General features: G+C 50.7%; 1 protein-coding gene across 1 annotated transcript in view; it reads right to left on the bottom strand.

Moving 5' to 3' along the window:
- Positions 1-17480, bottom strand: part of Glb1 (galactosidase beta 1) — a 70130-nt gene that overhangs the window by 31595 nt on the left and 21055 nt on the right. Inside the window, exons 5-10 of the mRNA XM_055601776.1 lie at positions 16583-16677; positions 11752-11932; positions 8547-8605; positions 6017-6138; positions 5897-5937; positions 916-1028 (exon numbers count right to left, since the gene is read on the bottom strand). Coding sequence (XP_055457751.1) covers positions 916-1028; positions 5897-5937; positions 6017-6138; positions 8547-8605; positions 11752-11932; positions 16583-16677 — 611 coding nt within the window. The remainder of the gene's footprint in view (positions 1-915; positions 1029-5896; positions 5938-6016; positions 6139-8546; positions 8606-11751; positions 11933-16582; positions 16678-17480) is intronic.

Genomic DNA, 17480 nt, shown 5'->3' with positions numbered 1-17480 from the left:
TAGGCAGCCGAGGCTGGCCTTGAACCCTATACCCAAGGATGACTGAACTCCTGATCCTCTTGCTCCGCCTCCAGAAGGGAGACTGCACACGTGTACCACATAAGGTTCATATCACGTTTTTTTCCATGCCAGGTGTGGTGGTTCACTGCTCTCAAGAGGCAGAGGCAGGCAGATCTCTGTGGGTTCAAAGTACCGACCTCATGTACGCAGAGACCCTGTCTCAAAACACAAACAGAAACCCCACAAAAACAAAAGAAAAGATTTCCGAACACAAATCTCAAGACATGCTTAAAACTGACGTTACACGACATGACACTTTTACCACTTACAGGCAGAAAACCTTTTTTTTTTTTTTAACTTCAAAACTCAGGTGACTGAGCAAAAAAACTGTGGGCATTTTTTTTTTTTTTCACCACAGAGACAGGAAACCCCACCTGAAAACTTTAGGTGTTTCAAAGGCTGGCTGCTGGCAGGATGGAGAGGTTCCAGAGGCAGATAGCGGAAACTTGGCCCCAAAAGAACACAGCCCCGCCCCACCCCTCTCTGCATGGCTCGCATCTGCCCTGCACAGTGCTGTCTTACCAATTTTCCTCCCTGCACACTTGAGCTACCACAAGGACACATTTTCTGGCTTCTACTTGCCGTACATGCTAGGTCACTAAACCACCCTGGATGGCTCCTTAGCTCTCCCCTCCTCAGACTAGGTTCCCCAAGCTGGGTCTCACAGGAAAAGGGTACATCCTGGAGCCTTGCTGATAGACCCATGAGGTCTTCCTCAGCATGGCTGTACCACAGTCCATGCCCCCATCCACCCACCCCATCACGAAGGTTCCAGGCAGGAAGCCGGCTACAGAGCTATGAGGAGTTCACGGCAAGCTTGCCACCAGTCTCTCACGGAGAGTTCTAGGGACTCACCTTCTGAATGACATTTCGAAGAGCAAAATACTTCTCAGTGAGGTCCCCTGCCTCGCTCAGTGGGGCATCATAGTCGTAGCTGGTGGGCTGTGCTGAGTAGGGCGTGTTGGCACCTAGAAGACGGAAGAAAATGTCACTGGCCACTACCGAAGGCCTGGGTCAGGAGAAATGAAAGACCATTAAATCACGAGAGCTGGGATGCGGTTTTCACAGCTCGTCAGGCGCATCCCCAGCACTGCAGACAGCGGATGCCTATAACCCAAGTCTGGGAGGAGGAACAGGAAGATTAGAAGTTCAAGCCCAATCGCTCTTTTTCATTTTAACTTTATTTTGTGTGTATTTGTGTTCTGACAACATGCATGTCTGTGCACCTTGCGTGAGCTCACAGGTCAGAAGAGGGTGTCAGGTCTCCTGGGACGGGAGGGTTAGATGGTTGTGAGTCAGTCACGTGGGAGCTGGCAGCAGAATGGGGATCCTCCGGAAGAGCAGCCAGTGCTCTGATCCGCTGCTTCTCCAGTTCACATCCCTGAGGGAAAGCCTCTATCTAACCGCCGATCCGTCTGGGGACATAACGACCTCCTCCCCTTGCCCCCCCTGTCCCAGATTTCCTTAGGACTGGCTGAAGCTGCTCACAGCTACATCACACATCCCCTCCCCACCCTCACTCGGAGCTAAATCACCCGCCTTCCACACCCTGTCCCTCCTCTGAGGTGACGGGCTGCCCTGAGGACACAGCGGAGGTGCGTCCTGTCTGGCTGTCTCAGGGCCCTGCTCCTTCCATGGCTGACCTTATTGACTCAGTGAGCTGACTGAGGTGAGGGATCTTCCTAGATACAGAATAAGCTACCACCCTCCGATCTGCTGTCCCACACTGAAGCCGCTGAGCACCGGCACCCATCTCTCGCTGCTTCTTGGCTGCAGACGTGACGTGGCCAACCACCTGGAGCTCCCGAACACTTCCTTATGTTTGCTTTTTTCTGGTGTTTTGTCACCGCTATCAGACGCAAAACCAGTGCAACTTCCCCGGAACTCAACCTGTGACAAGGACAGGGTCAGGGCTGGCTACACAAAATGACCAGAGAAAGCATTCCCTTTCGATTATTGTTTGAAGTGCAGGGTCTAGACGTCCAAGCTTGTCAATGATGGTGCTCAGTTAGACTCCGTGCAGGCCTGGCCAGCCCTCTAAAAATGTATCTAAGCTTAAGAGACACAGGGAGTCCGTAGAAACATCTGAGCCCTGCCCTGGTTCCTAAAGTGGGGTGGGGAGCGGAGATGGTCTTTCTTCCATTTCTTTCCTTTAGACAAGATCCAGGTAGCTTCAAACAAGCTATGCAGCCAAGGATGATCTCCCTCTTACCTCTCAAGTGCCAGGGTCACAGGTGTGTACCCGTGACCACAGGTATGTGTCTGGGGGTCACAAGTGTGTGTCTGCGGTCACAGGTGTGTCTCTCAGGCACTGGGATCCCAGGTGTGTCTCTCAGGCGCTGGGATCCCAGGTGTGTATCTAGGATCCCAGGTGTGTAACTGGGATCCCAGGCACGTATCACCAAGACTGGTTTACGAAGTGCTGGGATGGAATTCTAACTGTGCTACTGCAGTTAGAATTAGCAAGGTTTGGGCCCTGCCCTTCTAGCTCAACTGCACTCTGCCACGAACACAGGTGAGAATGAAGCGATTCGTGATGGCTCTTTTTGCTGTTGTTTTTGTTTTCTCTGTGTAGCCCTGGCTGTCCTGGACTCGATTTGTAGACCAGGCTGGCCTCACACCTGCCTTCTGAGGGGATTTTCTTATTTGACTAGATCTGCACTATGCTTCATACTCCTCACAGACAGACGTTGCCTGAGCCTGGCAGGGGGATGGGGCACGGTCAGTGTGTAGTGTGCCACAGAATCTGACAAATGTCACTTCCAGGCCAGGTGCGGTGGCGCACACTTGTGATTCGAGCACTCGGGGAGGCAGAGGCAGGCAGATCTCTGTAAGTTCGAGGCCAGCCTGGTCTGCAAAGTGAGTCCAGGACAGCCAAGAATCTACTATACAGAGAAAGCCTGTCTCAAAAAACCAAAAACAAACAAACAAAAAATAAAAGTAACTTTCAGACACAAATGCAATGCAACAGTCTGGGTGAAATGAACATGGCTCCAATGGGTCTCCTGGAGACTGAGAAGTTTTTCGAGTTCTGTATGTGTGTGTGAGTGCATGCGTGCACATTTGCATGCAGGTACACACGTATGTGCAGGTAGGCACACATATGTGTTCATATGCATGTGAAAGCCAGGAGCCATCTTGTTTTGAATGGATGGAGAAATGAGTAAATTATTTTTGTTTGTATATATGCCATGGTCCTCACATGGAGAGCAGTTTCAGGAGTCTTTTTTGTTGTTGTTGTTTTTTCTTCCTTCCACCATATAGGTCCTGAGGCTCAAACTCAGGTCTTTAGGCTGGGCAGCAAGAACTGTTAGCAACTCGACCATCTGGCTGGCCCTCAGTTTGGTCTGGGAGACAGGGCATCTCATCAGCTATAGCCACCTGCCTGCCTGCTCTTTCTAGCTCAAGGGTTACAGATGTTCCCCTCACCAGGCCTACTACCTAGTTTTTCTTTTCCTTCCTTCTGTCCTTTCTCTCTCTTTCTATCTCTGTGTGGTTTGTTTTTAAGACAAGGTTTCTTTGTGGAGCTCTAGTAGCCCTGAGACTTGCTCTATAGACCAGATCTAAAGAAGTACTCTGCCAAGCCTGGCGTGGTGGCACACACCTTCAGTCCCAGCACTCAGGGAGGCAGAGGCAGGTGGATCCCTGTGAGTTCAAGGCCAGCCTGGTCTACAAAGTGAGTCCAGGACAGCCAGTGCTATACAGAACAAACAAACAAACAAACAAAACAAAAAACCCCAAACAAACAAACAACAAAATAAGTGCTCTTGGATTAAAGGTGCTCCACCACATCCTGCTTTCCTGAACTTTTAAATGTGGGCTCTAGGGTCGAACTCAGGTCCCTGTGTTCCCTGAGTTCGCACAGCCATCAATTGCACAGATGTGGACACAGAGTTAGGGATGAGCACTACACAGATGCACCTTCCTCACGGTTGAACGGACAGGTCCCTCCTTTGGGAAGCAGCTCTGAAATAGAGCTGTTAAGGTCAGGCCAGGCTGGCCAAAAGCAGCAGCTTCAGAGAGGCCTGGAGAGGAAAGCCTGCTGGTCTGGGGTTCGCCCAGGGCCTACAGGGTGCAGGGGATTATCTGAAGGCAGTGGCTTTGGGCTAAGGCCTGGGCTCAAACAAAGGCTCTGCCCTTTGCCAGCAGAATAGGAAGTGTTGGGGTGATCGGAAGCCCACATATTCTTATCTGTAAACTGATGTCAGTAATCTGAATGATCCTGATAAGAAAACTAAACAAAAAGACAGGCAGGAGACAGATTCCTATTGACATAGCCGGGGCAGGGACCGGAGGGCAAAGGGCAGCTTTTACCTTTTTTAAAATTATTATATTCTTTAATGTATTTATTGTTTTGTTTTGAGACAGAGTCTCACTATGTAACCCTGGCTGGCCTAGGACTCACTATGTAGACCAAGCTAGCCTCAAACTTGTGGCAATTCTCCTGCCTCTTCCTCCCAAGGGCTGGGATTAAAAACGTGTACCATGGTGTGGGGCCTGTGCACGGGGTGCAAATGTGAGACGCCAGGCGAGCACCCTAGCAACTGAGCTCTATCACCAACCCTAGAATACCACTTAGTGACAAAAATAAGGTGTTCAATACATGACAGAACATGGGTGAGCCTTGAAGCTATTAGGCCAAGGGAAAGGAATAAGATTAAAACCTGTGCAGCATACGGTTCTGTTTATACAAAGTCTCTAGAGTAGGGGAGTCCCTGGGAAGGAGCTTAGTGACCTCCAGGGGCTGTGGGGAGGAGCGGGCAGTGAGCGCGAATGAGCGTGGAGTTTCTTTCAAGTGGGTGGGAGAATGTTCCGGAAGCAGAGGGCAAGAACCTTACTACTTTGAGAACATTTAAAATAGTGACTTAAAATCATCAGCTTGCCGGGCGTGGTGGCGCACCCTGTAATCCCAGCACTCGGGGAGGCAGAGGCAGACGGATCTCTGTGAGTTCGATGCCAGCCTGGTCTACAAAGCGAGTCCAGGGCAGCCAGGGCTAAGAAAAACAAAACAATAACAAACCTGTCAGTTTTAGGTTTTTAAAAACAAAATGGGAGTAGAGAGATGGCTCGGGGGTAACTATGTTCCGCCAGGCCTGACTATCGTGTTGGGTCCCCAGGATCCACAGGCTGGAAGAAGAGAACCAACTCCCATGAGCTGTTCTTTGACCCCCGCATACACATCAATAAATGTATACAGTAACTGGAGAGAGAGAGAGGGAGGGAGAGAGAGAGATGGGGAGTCAGGAGAATCCCTTGGCTCAGTGGCCAGCTTAGTCCACTTGGTACGTGTTCCAGGTCAGTGAGAGAGCTTATCTACAAAATAAAAAAGACAGCTGATGCCTGAGGACTGGCCGGTGAGGTGGTGCCTGGCCTCCACATGTGTGCACACCCACAGTAATTCTGCCTGCATGTCCACCTGCACACCAGATCTCACTATAGATGGCTGTGAGCCACCATGTGGGTGCTGGGAATTTGAACTCAGGACCTTTGGCAGAACAGCCAGAGCTCTGAACCTCTGAGCCATCTCTCCAGCCCCTATATAGGTGATTTTTTTGTTTGTTTTTCAAGACAGGGTTTCTCTGTGTAGCCTTGGCTGTACTGGACTCGCTCTATAGACCAGATTGGCCTCGAACTCACAGAGATCTGCCTGCCTCTGCCTCCCGAGTGCTGGGATTACAGGTGTGTGCCAGCATCCCTGGGCTGGAGATTCTTACATGTCAGAAAATTTAGAAGACAAACGAAAACAGAAAATGAAAACTGGCCATAGACACCACCTCCCACATCACGCCAGAGAAACAGAACAAGCTTTTACCAGTGGCTGTTAAGTGGATCTTACCATTCCAATAGGCAAAATTGGTCCCACCTATAAACATGTACCTACAGAGAAATAAGAGAACACACGCCTTCACTGTGAGCCGGAGCTGTAGGGCTCCCTCTCCCCCAACTGCCCACTCACATGTTCACGCTGGCTCCGAGGGCGAGCAGATCATAGAGGGAGGCGGCCACTTTTTTAGCCTCCACTGTAGAATGCCTCTCACCCCAGTGGTCGAGCCAGCCAGTGTAAAACTCAGAGTTGATCTGAAAAGGGAAAACGGAGGTGGTGCTTAGGAGACACTTATGACCTTCAAATGAAGCTGAGGTGTCCCTGTAATGCCCTGTCTATGTCTCCAGTGAATGGGTGGTAAGAGAGCTTGATATACATGCTTAATCCAGAGGTGAGAGGGTCCCATGAGGACCTCCAACTACAACAGCATCTATACTGGGCCTCTGTGCCCTAACCAATTGTGACCTCTCACCTTACACAATACAAGTATAGCCGACCCTCCAAATGTGTGTGTTCTGCATTGCAGATCCAACCCACCGCCAGTCGGAAACATCCGGGACCGTGGTTCAGCTGGCAGCATGCTTGCCTAGCATGAATAAAGCCCTGGGTTCCATCCCCAGCACTGCAAAAAATGAGTGTTGTGGTGCCCACCGTAAACCCAGTACTCAGGTGGTGAAGGCAGGAGGATTACACATTCAAGCTGATTTTTAGCTATATAGTGAGCTGGAGGCCAGCCTGGTCTACATGAAAGCTATATATTTTAAGTTTTCTTTCCTCATTTATTTATTTTATTCACTTTATATCCTTGCAGTCCCTTCCCACCTCCCCTCCCAGTCTCTTCCTCTCTCTCTACGCCTCCTCACAAAAAGAATTTTTTTTTTGGGGGGGGCAAACTTTGCATCAGTACTGAACATATACAGATTTCCCTATCCGTCACTGATTCCTAAAAGTTTTTTTAGCTACATTGGTTTTGTCAGCTGCTTCCACTTTCCACTTTCTCTGCCCCCTCCTCACAACACCAAAACATTTAGTCAGGCAAGGCATTTTCATGAATAATTAATACCTCCAGTTGGGGTGGGCATGGTGGTATATAACTATAAGCCAAGCACTTGGGAAGCTGAGGCAGGAGAAGTCATCCTGGGCTACATAATTAATCTGAAACCAACTGGAGGCTACCTAGCAAGACTACCCTGGAAATGAAACACAAACACCCAAGGGCTGGGGATACAGCTCAGTGGTACAGAAATTGCCTGGCATGTGTAAGCTCTGTATTCAATCCCTGTGTGACACGGCCAGACAGAGTTTCCTCCATCTTGTTTTTTGTTTTTGTTTTTCCAGGCAGGGTTTCTTTGTGTAGCACTGATTGTCCTGAAACTCACTCTATAGACCAGGCTGGCCTTGAGTTTACAGAGATCCACCTGCCTCTGCCTCCGGTGTGCCACCACCACCACCTGGACAATCTTGTATTCTTGCTGAGGCCATTTTAGGTTTAACTAGAATCTGATCTCTTCAATGAAGAATCCAGTGGAAAATTACCCAGCTCTATTCTAGGCTCTGAGGCCAAGATGTCCCAGATAACTTATCTTGGCTTCTGTAAAACTGCTTGCTTGAGCAAACCTACCCTTGCAGCTGCTGAGCAAGAGAATGGGTTTGGTTTTTGCCTTGGTCTAAATGTGTGGGGCTACACTTAGGTCCCCAATAGCTGAGTGTAGTCCTAGCTAGCTATAATAAAGACTTTCAACTGGGTATAAACTTTGTCTCATGGGTACCTCTGGTGGGCTCCCCTTAACACCTTATACCATTAAAAAAAAAAAAAAAAGCCCCAAATTCATCCTTTACACACAATTCACTGTTTGTGTGAATACTGATCTTGAGGCCCACCAGCTAATATGAAGCCCATCTGTTCACAAGCGACTTAGCTCAACATCAGAATAGAAAAAGGCAACCTGGAAAGGTTCTATGAAACAGCTCCGCCCACCTGAGCTGTCTTGCAGATAAGGCTTGTTGGGCTCAGTGGACTACGGACACTGGCGGCTGCAGCAGCCAAGAGGGAAGAACTGAGAATGCAGGCCAGATGGAGGCCCCTGCCCGTCTCTCCCAACAGGACTGCAACTTTGCTGCTTCCTGGCTGCTCTGAGGGAAACAGACCATCAGGTCCACCCAGGCCCAGCAGAACAAATCCCCGATTTCCACCAGAAGCTCTGGAGAGTTAAGAGTCAAGACTCTCAGCTAGACAGGCTCAGTCAGGGGAGCACCAGCTTCGTATGCACGAAGTCCTGGGTTCAATTCACCACATAAAGCTGGGCATGGCAGTGCACGATTATTCCCTGTGCCTGAGGGGAAGAGGTGGGAGGCAGGAGGCTCAGGAGTTTAAGCCTCCCCACACACTGAGTTGAAGACCGCCCCGGCCAGGCACGGTTATTTTCTTCGTGCATCTCCAGGGCAGAGCTTTAGTTTCAAACGAGGACACTTCGAGAGGTAAGATGGGCTCTATCACCCCTAAGTCCCATCAGCTGCTGCCCCCAGAGTCAAAAAACAAAAAAGAAAACCCCAAAGATGGACACACCCTCTCCTGCAGTCTGCTTCCTCCCCTGGGAGGATCTGTGATGCATCAGTACAAGCCTGATAGTCCGGGTCTCTACACCGAACCCCCGGTTCTTACCAAAGGTCCTTTGGGTTGGATCTTCCTCTGGATCATGAAAGCTTTTGTGAAATTGCTACCTGGAAATAACAAGAGGGGGAAGAAAAGACAGGCATAAGAAGCTGAACAGCCTGCTGAGGTCCCTGGTGTGGATTTCACAAGCTGGACTCTGATCCCAGATATGAACGTATAGGAAGTGGAGGGCTTGCAAGCTGGCTTCAAATGGCAGAGGTGCTCGCCAACGCTGATGACCCCATTTCAATCGCCAGGACCTACACGGTACAAAGAGAAAAACGACTCCCACCATCTTCCCCTAACCTCTACATGTGCCTATGGCTGCTGAGTACCCTCCCCCAATAAAAAGAAATACACGAGAAAATTTGTTTCAAGGACGTGTTTTCAGGAAGTGACTCAGCCAGTCCCTCCCCTTCCCCTGTTATAAATTAATGGCATTTAATCCCTTATCATCTAGGAGGGCTGCCATCCCTTCCTGCCATGTAAGGAATCAACAAGAAACTGATCCTCGGAACTGCAGGAGAGGCCTCATCAACATGGCACCTGTGGGAGCTCAGCCTTCAGAGTGCCAAGAGCTCGGGTATGTGCCCACATGCGTGGCCCGTTAATTTGCTGGAAAAACCCAAACTGGGCTGCAGACGTAGCTCAGCTGGGAGCACACACAAGGCCCTGGGCTCAGGCCCAGCGCACACCAACTGGGGTGATGGCGCATGCCTGAGCAATCCCAGCGCTGGGGAGGAGGAGGCCAGAGTATCGGAAGTTTAAGGTTCTCCTCACCTCTGAAGGGAGTTGAGGGCAGCCTAGACTACAGCCCTGTCAACAGCAATGGGAATATTAGCAGCTGGAACGGAGTGAGGCCGTCTCCCGCCTCCCCGACCTGCTTCTTTCCCTTTTTGTAATCTCTAGACGTGAGCAGCACAGACATCTTCCTAACCCACAGGAGTTCTACAGGCCGAAAGACCCGAAAGACCCGTGGGATGAACGGGCTCTAGGAGGCCCCGCCCCACCTAGTGGGGCATGTGTGGAGGCCGCATAGCACTGCTGTCTCCCTGAGCGGGCTCCGTGGCTTTGGCTGAGTGCCTGCCCAGGGAGCTCACAAGTCTTGCCTTCTCTAAGCTGTGCCTTTCTGTCCCCGGCGGTCCCCCATGTCTGTCTTTAGTCAGTGGCTGACCTAGCTGCTCCCTGCCAGGACCGGTCTTCTCTAGACACCGTCCTTGTCCACAGCACTGTCCACACAAAACAGCGATGTCCAGATAGCTACCAGCTAATCAGCAGGTACAAGGAGACAAGGCCACTCTAATTCGCTGCTGAACAAATACTATTGTGAAGATAATCTGTGCACCTCAGCCACTCAGACTACGGTTCCAACCTCCCTTTGCTTCCCTCCCCCTTCTCATTTTGTGCTGTGGACTCTCTTTATAAAAAATTTTTCTTTCTTTTTTTTTGTTCAATTTTTGAAGATTTATTTACTATGAATACAACGTTTTGTCTGCACGTACACCTGCAGGCCAGAAAAGGGCCCCAGATCTCATTATAGGTGGTTGTGAGCCACCAAGTGGTTGTTAGGAATTGAACTTGGGGCCTTCTGAAGAGCACCCAGTGCTCTTAACCTCTGAGCCATCTTCTCTATCTCCCTTGTGTGTGAATCTTTCGAAACAGGGTCTAAATATGTAGTCTTCCTAGTCTAGAATTTATAACGTAGTCTATTGTAGTTCGCCTCTAAGTCAAAGCAATCCTCCTGCCCCCCTGGGGCCAGAGTATCAGGATTACAGTTCTGCACCACCATGCCCTAAAAAGTTGCTTGTTTTAGAGTGAGCATGGTGCTGCACACCTTTAATCCAGCACTTGGGAAGTAAAGCCAGGCAGATCTCTATGAGTTCAGAGTTAGTTCCAGGACAGCCAGAGCTGCACAGAGAAACCCTGTCTTAAAAAACAGTAACAACAACAACAACAACAAAAATTTGTATCCACGCCCGATCTCTCAGACTGGCCTTGAACTTGCTACACAGTCAAAACTAGCCTTGAACTCTCACTGAAAACATTATTTTTATTTATGTGTGTGTTTGTATATCTGTGTGGGTGCCCATGGAGGTCAGAAGGCAGCATTGCATCTCCTAGGACTGGAGTTACGGATGCCTGTGGGCCTCCAGGTGGGGGCTGGGAACCAAACCTGGGTCCTCTGCAGGGGCAGCCAGTGCTCTTACCTACTAAGACTACTTCCAGCCTGTTCTGTCATTTCTGTTTTCTTTTGTTGTTTTCTTTTTGGATTTTCGAGACAGAGTTTCTCTGTGTAGCCCTGGCTGTCTTGAACTCACTCTGTAGACCAGGCTGGTCTCAAACTCACAGAGCTCTGCCTGCCTCTGCCTTCCGAGTGCTGGGATTAAAGGTGTGCACCAGCGACACCTGTTTTTTCCTCACATTTTTATTTGGTTACTCTGTGTGTGTGTGCGCCTGTGCTGTGTGCACATGTGTGGGAGCACACACGTGTGAGTGAGCACGTGCTAAGGAATGCTCTCGGTGCTCAGAGGACGCCCTGTAGGCGTCAGCTGTCTCCTCCTACCATGTGGGTCCCAGGAGTCAACCTCTGGTCATCAGACTTTACAAAAATCACCCTCACCCACTGAGACGTCTTCTGGCCCATCACCTGGTTCTTGTATAGTGGTGGAAGAACAGTGTAAAGGTGCTGAGGGTAGGAGTGGCACACAACTAGAACCCCCCCCCCAGCACTTGCAAGTAAGGGGATCAGGAGTTCAAGGCCGTCCTTGGCTATACCATGAGTAAGACGCCAGTCTAAGCGATGAAAAACTGTCTCAAAAAAAAAAAAAAAGAAAGAGGTTTTAGGTTACTGGGGACATGTCCTGAAAGAGACGGTGGCCGTCCCATCTCTTACTGTTTCTCTTGAGATTTCAGGCCATGAGGTAAATGGGTCTCCTTTATCATATGCTCCCAGAGGCATTCTCTTCTTATTACAAGACAAACAGACTGTGGAATGAAACCTCCACAACTGTGAACTAAAACAAAACCTTCCCTCTTTATACGTCGATTGCCTCTGGCATTTTGCTACAGTAATGCAAAGCTGACTAGCTAACTAGGACCCCCCCCCCCCCATCTCATTCTAGCTGCTCAGGCCACTTAAGCAACAGCTGCGCTGAGGGTGACTGAGTGAAAACCCAATGATCAGCGGCATTTTCTAGTTGCCACCAACACTGACCTGTTCCGAAATCCACTGTGGCATAGAGGCCCTGCAGGGTCCCACACTTCAATGATTTTACATTGGCCCCATCGGTGGTGAAGAGGAGGACTTCATCGCCCAGATGGAAGCGGAAGCGGTGTGCCAGGAAACGCAGGTAGTTGTAATCGCAGGCAAAGTAGGAGCCATACTCATTTTCAACCTGTGTGTTCGGAACGAAGAATGAGAAATCAGCAGCTGCCACGGCAGCCTTAGCAACCCCTGGAAACTCCTGGTTCACATTCACACATCCAGAACATACCCCAGATCCAGCCGGAACCAGTTGGGACGACGGGCGCACTAACGTAAGCCGAGTCCCCCAAGTGAGCTTTCAAGGGAAAGCCCCCTGTTTGCAACCTTACACATTTGCATAACTGGATGTACACATGATCAAAGCCAGATGCATTGTGGGACAGGATATACACAGCAGAGAAAAGCCTGCATGTCTCATGTCTGCCCGTCAAAACAGGTCGGGAGAGGGCTTGGTAAAGGAGCTAGGTACACAGGCTGAGATTCACGTAAAAAGTGGGACGGGGCGGCTGGCCCACATCTATAATCTCAGCTCTCCCAGGGCAGGATGGGGTGGCGGAGGGAGGGTGTACAGGCTGGGAGGAGGTTAGGGGGTGAGCAGAGACAGGAGATTGACCCTAGCCTGGAGTATGCAATGAATCCAATCCTGAGCCTTGTCCTCTGACCTCCATATATGTGCGGTGGCGCACACACACACACACACACACACACACACACACACACACACACAGTATACCCCATAGTGACCAGCTCCTCCTCTGGGCTCCCCGGCTCCCCCCAAAAGAACACTGTCTGGTCCGGTCCGCAGTCACCAGAGAGAGGGGGGTCTCAATTGAGAAAATGCCCCAATAGGATCAGGCTGTAGGCAGGCAAGCCTGTGAGGCATTCTCCTAATTAGCGATTGATGGGGGAGAGCCAGGAGTTCAAGGTCAACTTCAGCCAAGTCCTGAGTTAGAGGCTGGTGGGCCCTGGCATGGTGAACCACAATTATAATTCTAGTACCAGGGTTGCAGAGGCAGGAGGATCGCCGGGTTTGACAACAGTCTGGGCCACACAGGGTAACTATGCCTTAAAAAAATAAAATAAACAGAAATACAAGTCTGGAAACAACCAACTGTGTACAAAGAACTGTAGGTGTGAAAAAAAGGCCTTTGACGTGTGAACGAAGTGAAAATACCACACAGGAAACAAGTCACATCCTATAAGCTCCAGAAAGGAAGAGAAAGGGGGAGATAGAAATGTCTTTAAGAAAATGCCTGAAGTATGGCGTGCTTTGCTTCTGGCTCCTGAGGTCAGGGTGACAGGCACATGGGTTTTGCTTTAGTGTAGTTTGCTTGTTAACTCTTGTTAACTCTCTGCTTGTTAACTCAGTGAACGGGGGGGGGGGGCGGTGAAGAGAGGGACCAGGACAAGGTCCTGGAAAGATGGACAGGACAAGAAACTCCCCCTAACCATGCAGGTTTGCTGTCTTCTGCAGCGTTAAATCGGGTGTGTGTGTGTGTGTGTGTGTGTGTTATTTCTTGGTTGTAAAAACACTGATTTATAGTGTGTTTGTGTGTGTGTGTTCGCATATGCTGGGGGAGCAAGAGTACCATGGGATGCCTGCGGAGGTCAGAGGCTAATTTGGTGCAGTCAGTTCTCTCCTGCTTTCACATGGGCTCTGGGAGGGAACTCAGGCTGCCGGACCCGTGCAGCAAGCGCCTTTCCCTCTGAGCTATCTCACTGCACCCTCCCTTCTTTCTTTGTGCAGCAAGGACCCCGAACCATGTACCCCTAGAACTCCCTATGTAGACCAGGCTAGCTCACACCTCTCAGGAATCCTGCTTAAAACAATCCTGCATTCATATCGACTGACTGGAAAAAGTCTTCAGTTTGGCTTCTGAGACAAGGTCTCAGGCAGCTCATGGTGGCCAAGGACTCATAGGCACCTGAGGCTGACCTCAAAATCCAGATCCCCTATCTCTTACCTCCCGAGTGCTGGGGTTTAAGTGAGTGTCACCATGTCCCGTATTGGATCATTTAGTTTTTATGAAGTTTCTTTAACCAAAAAATACCACAAAGTTGTGAGCGGAAATTGAAAGTGACTCAGGATGCAGTGAGGACTGAAACAAGGAAGCTCACCGGTGGGTCTCACCCAAGACCAGGTCAAAGGAGGATGCTCCACAGGGCTGGAAGATGGCTTGGTGGGTAAGACTGCTTACCGCCCAACCATGAGGACAGGAGTTCAAACCCTCAGGACCCATGTGAAAAGCCAGGCATGTCCACGTGCACATGTAACCTCAGTGCTAGGGCAGGGTGGTGAGACAGCAGGGGCTCTGGAGCTTCCCGGCTGCGGACCAGCTCCAGGTTCACTGAGGACCCTGTCTCAGGAATCAGGTAAAGAGTGATGACGCAGGACACCCCATATCTTCCTTTGGCCTCCACAGACATGCCTGTGTGAGTGTGTGCATGCGTGCACACACACAGACACACACACACACACACACACACACTAGATCCAGTTGCACCGATCAGACATATGCCCAGGTTTCAGACTCACTGTCTTCACACAGGAAGCTGTGGCCTCTTGGTGCAGACTCTAACTGAATAAAGAGATAAGGAGCACCCAGGGGTCAGGAGTTATATTTTTCAATGAGCAGCCACCTGGCCCCTCGTCATGAACCCCTGACCCACTCAGCCACCTCGTCACCTCATGTCACCCACACGGGCTCCGCTCCCTCGCACTCCCTCAGGACTCATCCCTATAGCACGCCATAAACCGGAATCTGAACCATAGTCCCCAGAGAGGGCCACACTTCATTCCCCTGGCGTCCAGGACCCAGGCAGTTCCCCACAGCTTTGTTCATGTCAGCAGACTCTTGCTTGGCCAGTGGCCGCTGAACCAGGCTTCAAGTTTCACCTAGGCGATCTCTTATGCTGAAAGTTGCTGCCAGTCAGGGGTGTACTGTGCACCCAGAGCTATGCACCTTTGCAGGGCCTAGAGCACACGGAAGAAGATCGAGACAGGAAGTGGGAGAAAAACCATCCCAGTCACCTGCACTTGCCAGGTGAGGAAGCCTTTCCGTCAGTTCCAGCCCAAGCTTACTACTTAAGGAAGACCCACTACGAGGGCAAGAGGAGAAGCAGGTGCTTGCGGTGCTGCCTCCTGCCAGCTAGGCAACCTGGCCAGGTCACTGAGCCTCTCTGAACTTTTTTATTATTCTTTTATGTGTATGGGTGTTCGCATGCAAGTATGGATGTGCACCATGAGTGTGCAGTACCCACAGGAGCCAGAAGAGGGCATCAGATCCCCTGGAGCTGACGTTACAGATGGCTGTGAGATGCCGAGTGGGTGCTGAGACTCAAACCCAGGTCCTCTGCAAGAGCACTCAGCCAGCGCTCCTAACTGCTGAGTCATCTCTCCAGACCCTTCTTTGAACGTCTTCATTTATAAGGTGGTGCCTGGAAGAACGGAGTAGCACTGGCAGGACACTCAGGACAGAGGCAGATACTCATGGGCACTGATAGAGCTGGGCGTGGTGGCATGTACCTTTGATTCCATCACTTGGGAGGCAGAGGCAGGCGGATTTCTGTGAGTCTGATGAAGCAAGGCTGGCCTATCTACGTGGTGAGTTCCAGGACAGAAAGGGAGCCATGTAGGGAGACCATGCCTTGAGGACCAAAAAAAAAAAAAAAAAAAAAAAAAAGGCAGCATAAGGAGCCAGAGAGATGGCTCAGTGGTCAGGAACACCGGCTGCTCTTCCAGAGGACCCGGGTTCGATTCACAGTACCCAGCGGCTCTAGGCCATCTGTATCATGTCCCAGGATATGATATAATAACCTCCTCCTGGACTGGAGTTCCCAAAGGCATGCACTACCCAGAAACTCACACAAGTGCATGTAAGATTTCCAAAAGTGATGGCTAGAGAGATGCCTCAGTGGTTCAGAGCACCTGTTGCTTTTGCAGAGGGCCCGGGTTCAGTCCCCAGCATCCACAGGGCAACTGACAAGCATTGATCACACCAGCCCCAGGGTACCGAATGCCCTCTTCTGACCTCCACAGACACCAGGCACACACACACATGCAGGCAGAACACTCATACTCACAAAATAAAAATAAGTAATCCAAATTTTTTAAATAAAGCAAAATGAAATAAGAAACAAAACTGCTTGTTTTTCCGGCTGCAGTTGTGTCCTGGAATTGTTTTGGTTTTGGTGTGATTAAGCACATAGGACATGTGTGATTCTGGAGGTAGATCCTGGGCTGTGGGTGCGGCTCACCTGCGGAGCCTCGCCTGCTCAAGGCCTTGGGTTTAGTCCCCAACACCACAGAAAGCCGGTGTGGTGGTGCATGCCCGTAAGGTCGGCACTCTAGATGTTTGGCAGGAGGATCAGAAGTTCAAGGTCGTCCTCAGGTACAGAGAGTTTGAAATCAGCTTTAGATACATGAGACCCTGTCTGACAGTGAGAGTGAGAGAGAGAGAGAGAGAGAGAGAGAGAGAGTGCCACAGAAACAGAGAGGAATAGAAAGAGGGACAGAGAGACAAAGACAGAGAGATGAGTTAGAGAGAGACAGAGAGATGAGAGTCAGAGACAGAGAGAAACAGAGACAGAGGGAAGAGGAGAGAGAGAAGAGACAGGTTTCTACTTCCCCCAAAGTCAATTTCAATAAGTGTCATTTTCAGTGCTGCATTCTGGCGTCCCTGCTGTCATTTACAGAGGCAGCTGATGGACAGCTGCCTCTTCCCCCCTTTCCCCCTTCCCCTCCCCCCTCCTCCCATCATGCCTGGCTCAGCTCCAGTACCTGCACGGTTATGATGGGCCCTCCGTTCTGGTAGAGCAGAGGCTTCATCTTGGGCAGAAGGACTGCCAGCCACTTATCCACAGCCGCAAGGTAGTCTGCAAGACAAGACCGCGAGGCAGCGGTCACTCACCTGTGCCAGCTAGCTACAACAGTGTGTGCATGCTTGTGTGTTCACGTGCTTGTGAGGTCCTCTGTGCTTTCGTTTGTGTGTGTGTATGAGTGTGTGCGCGCAGGAGGACAAGTCCCACAGTGGGCTTCAGGGATCAAACTCAAGCCGTCTAGGCTACTGTGGCTGCCCCAGCCTTTCAAAGCCAGGGGGCTCCAGTGCAGCCTGGCCCAGGACACACTGCCCTCCTCGACTCTTCTGCAACGAGGCAGCCACCGCCCGCTGCACATGGTCCTGCAAGCTGGCAATCCTGAGGTCGTAGTTCGCCAGGCAGCTTACCCTGCCAGGGGGCTCAGAGCCGGAAGCACAGGTGACCAGGCACTGTGTGATGGGCACAGAGCAGTACTGATACTGAGTACTCCTCTTAAACACAGAAGGGGCATTTCTCTTCTAAAATTAGGTTCACTGAGGGGAGGGTGGGAGCCGACATGCCCCAGGCCCCGGCTTTTCGTCCCCAGCACTGGACATGGACGAGCACGCCTGTAATCCCAGCATCTGTGGGGGCAGGAGGCTCCTCTGTAGAACGTCACGTCTACAGGTAGAGCGTGTTAGGCCGAATTCCAAGCACCCACATGGTGCCTCGTACTGTCTTTAACTCCACTGCCAGGGCATCCAACACCCTCTTGCGCAGGCTAGACGAAAACGCAGGTAAGGAAGACCTTGAAATCCTGATCTGCCTGCCTCCAGTTCCCAAGTTAAGATTACAGGTGGGGAGCCAGGGGCAGTGGTGTA

The sequence above is a fragment of the Psammomys obesus genome, unplaced genomic scaffold (genome assembly GCF_907164565.1).
Source record: "Psammomys obesus unplaced genomic scaffold, mPsaObe1.curated_primary_1811, whole genome shotgun sequence".
Taxonomy (NCBI): Eukaryota; Metazoa; Chordata; class Mammalia; order Rodentia; family Muridae; genus Psammomys; species Psammomys obesus.
The sequence above is the reverse complement of the archived record's forward strand: the minus strand, read 5'-3'. Positions and strand labels throughout refer to the sequence as shown.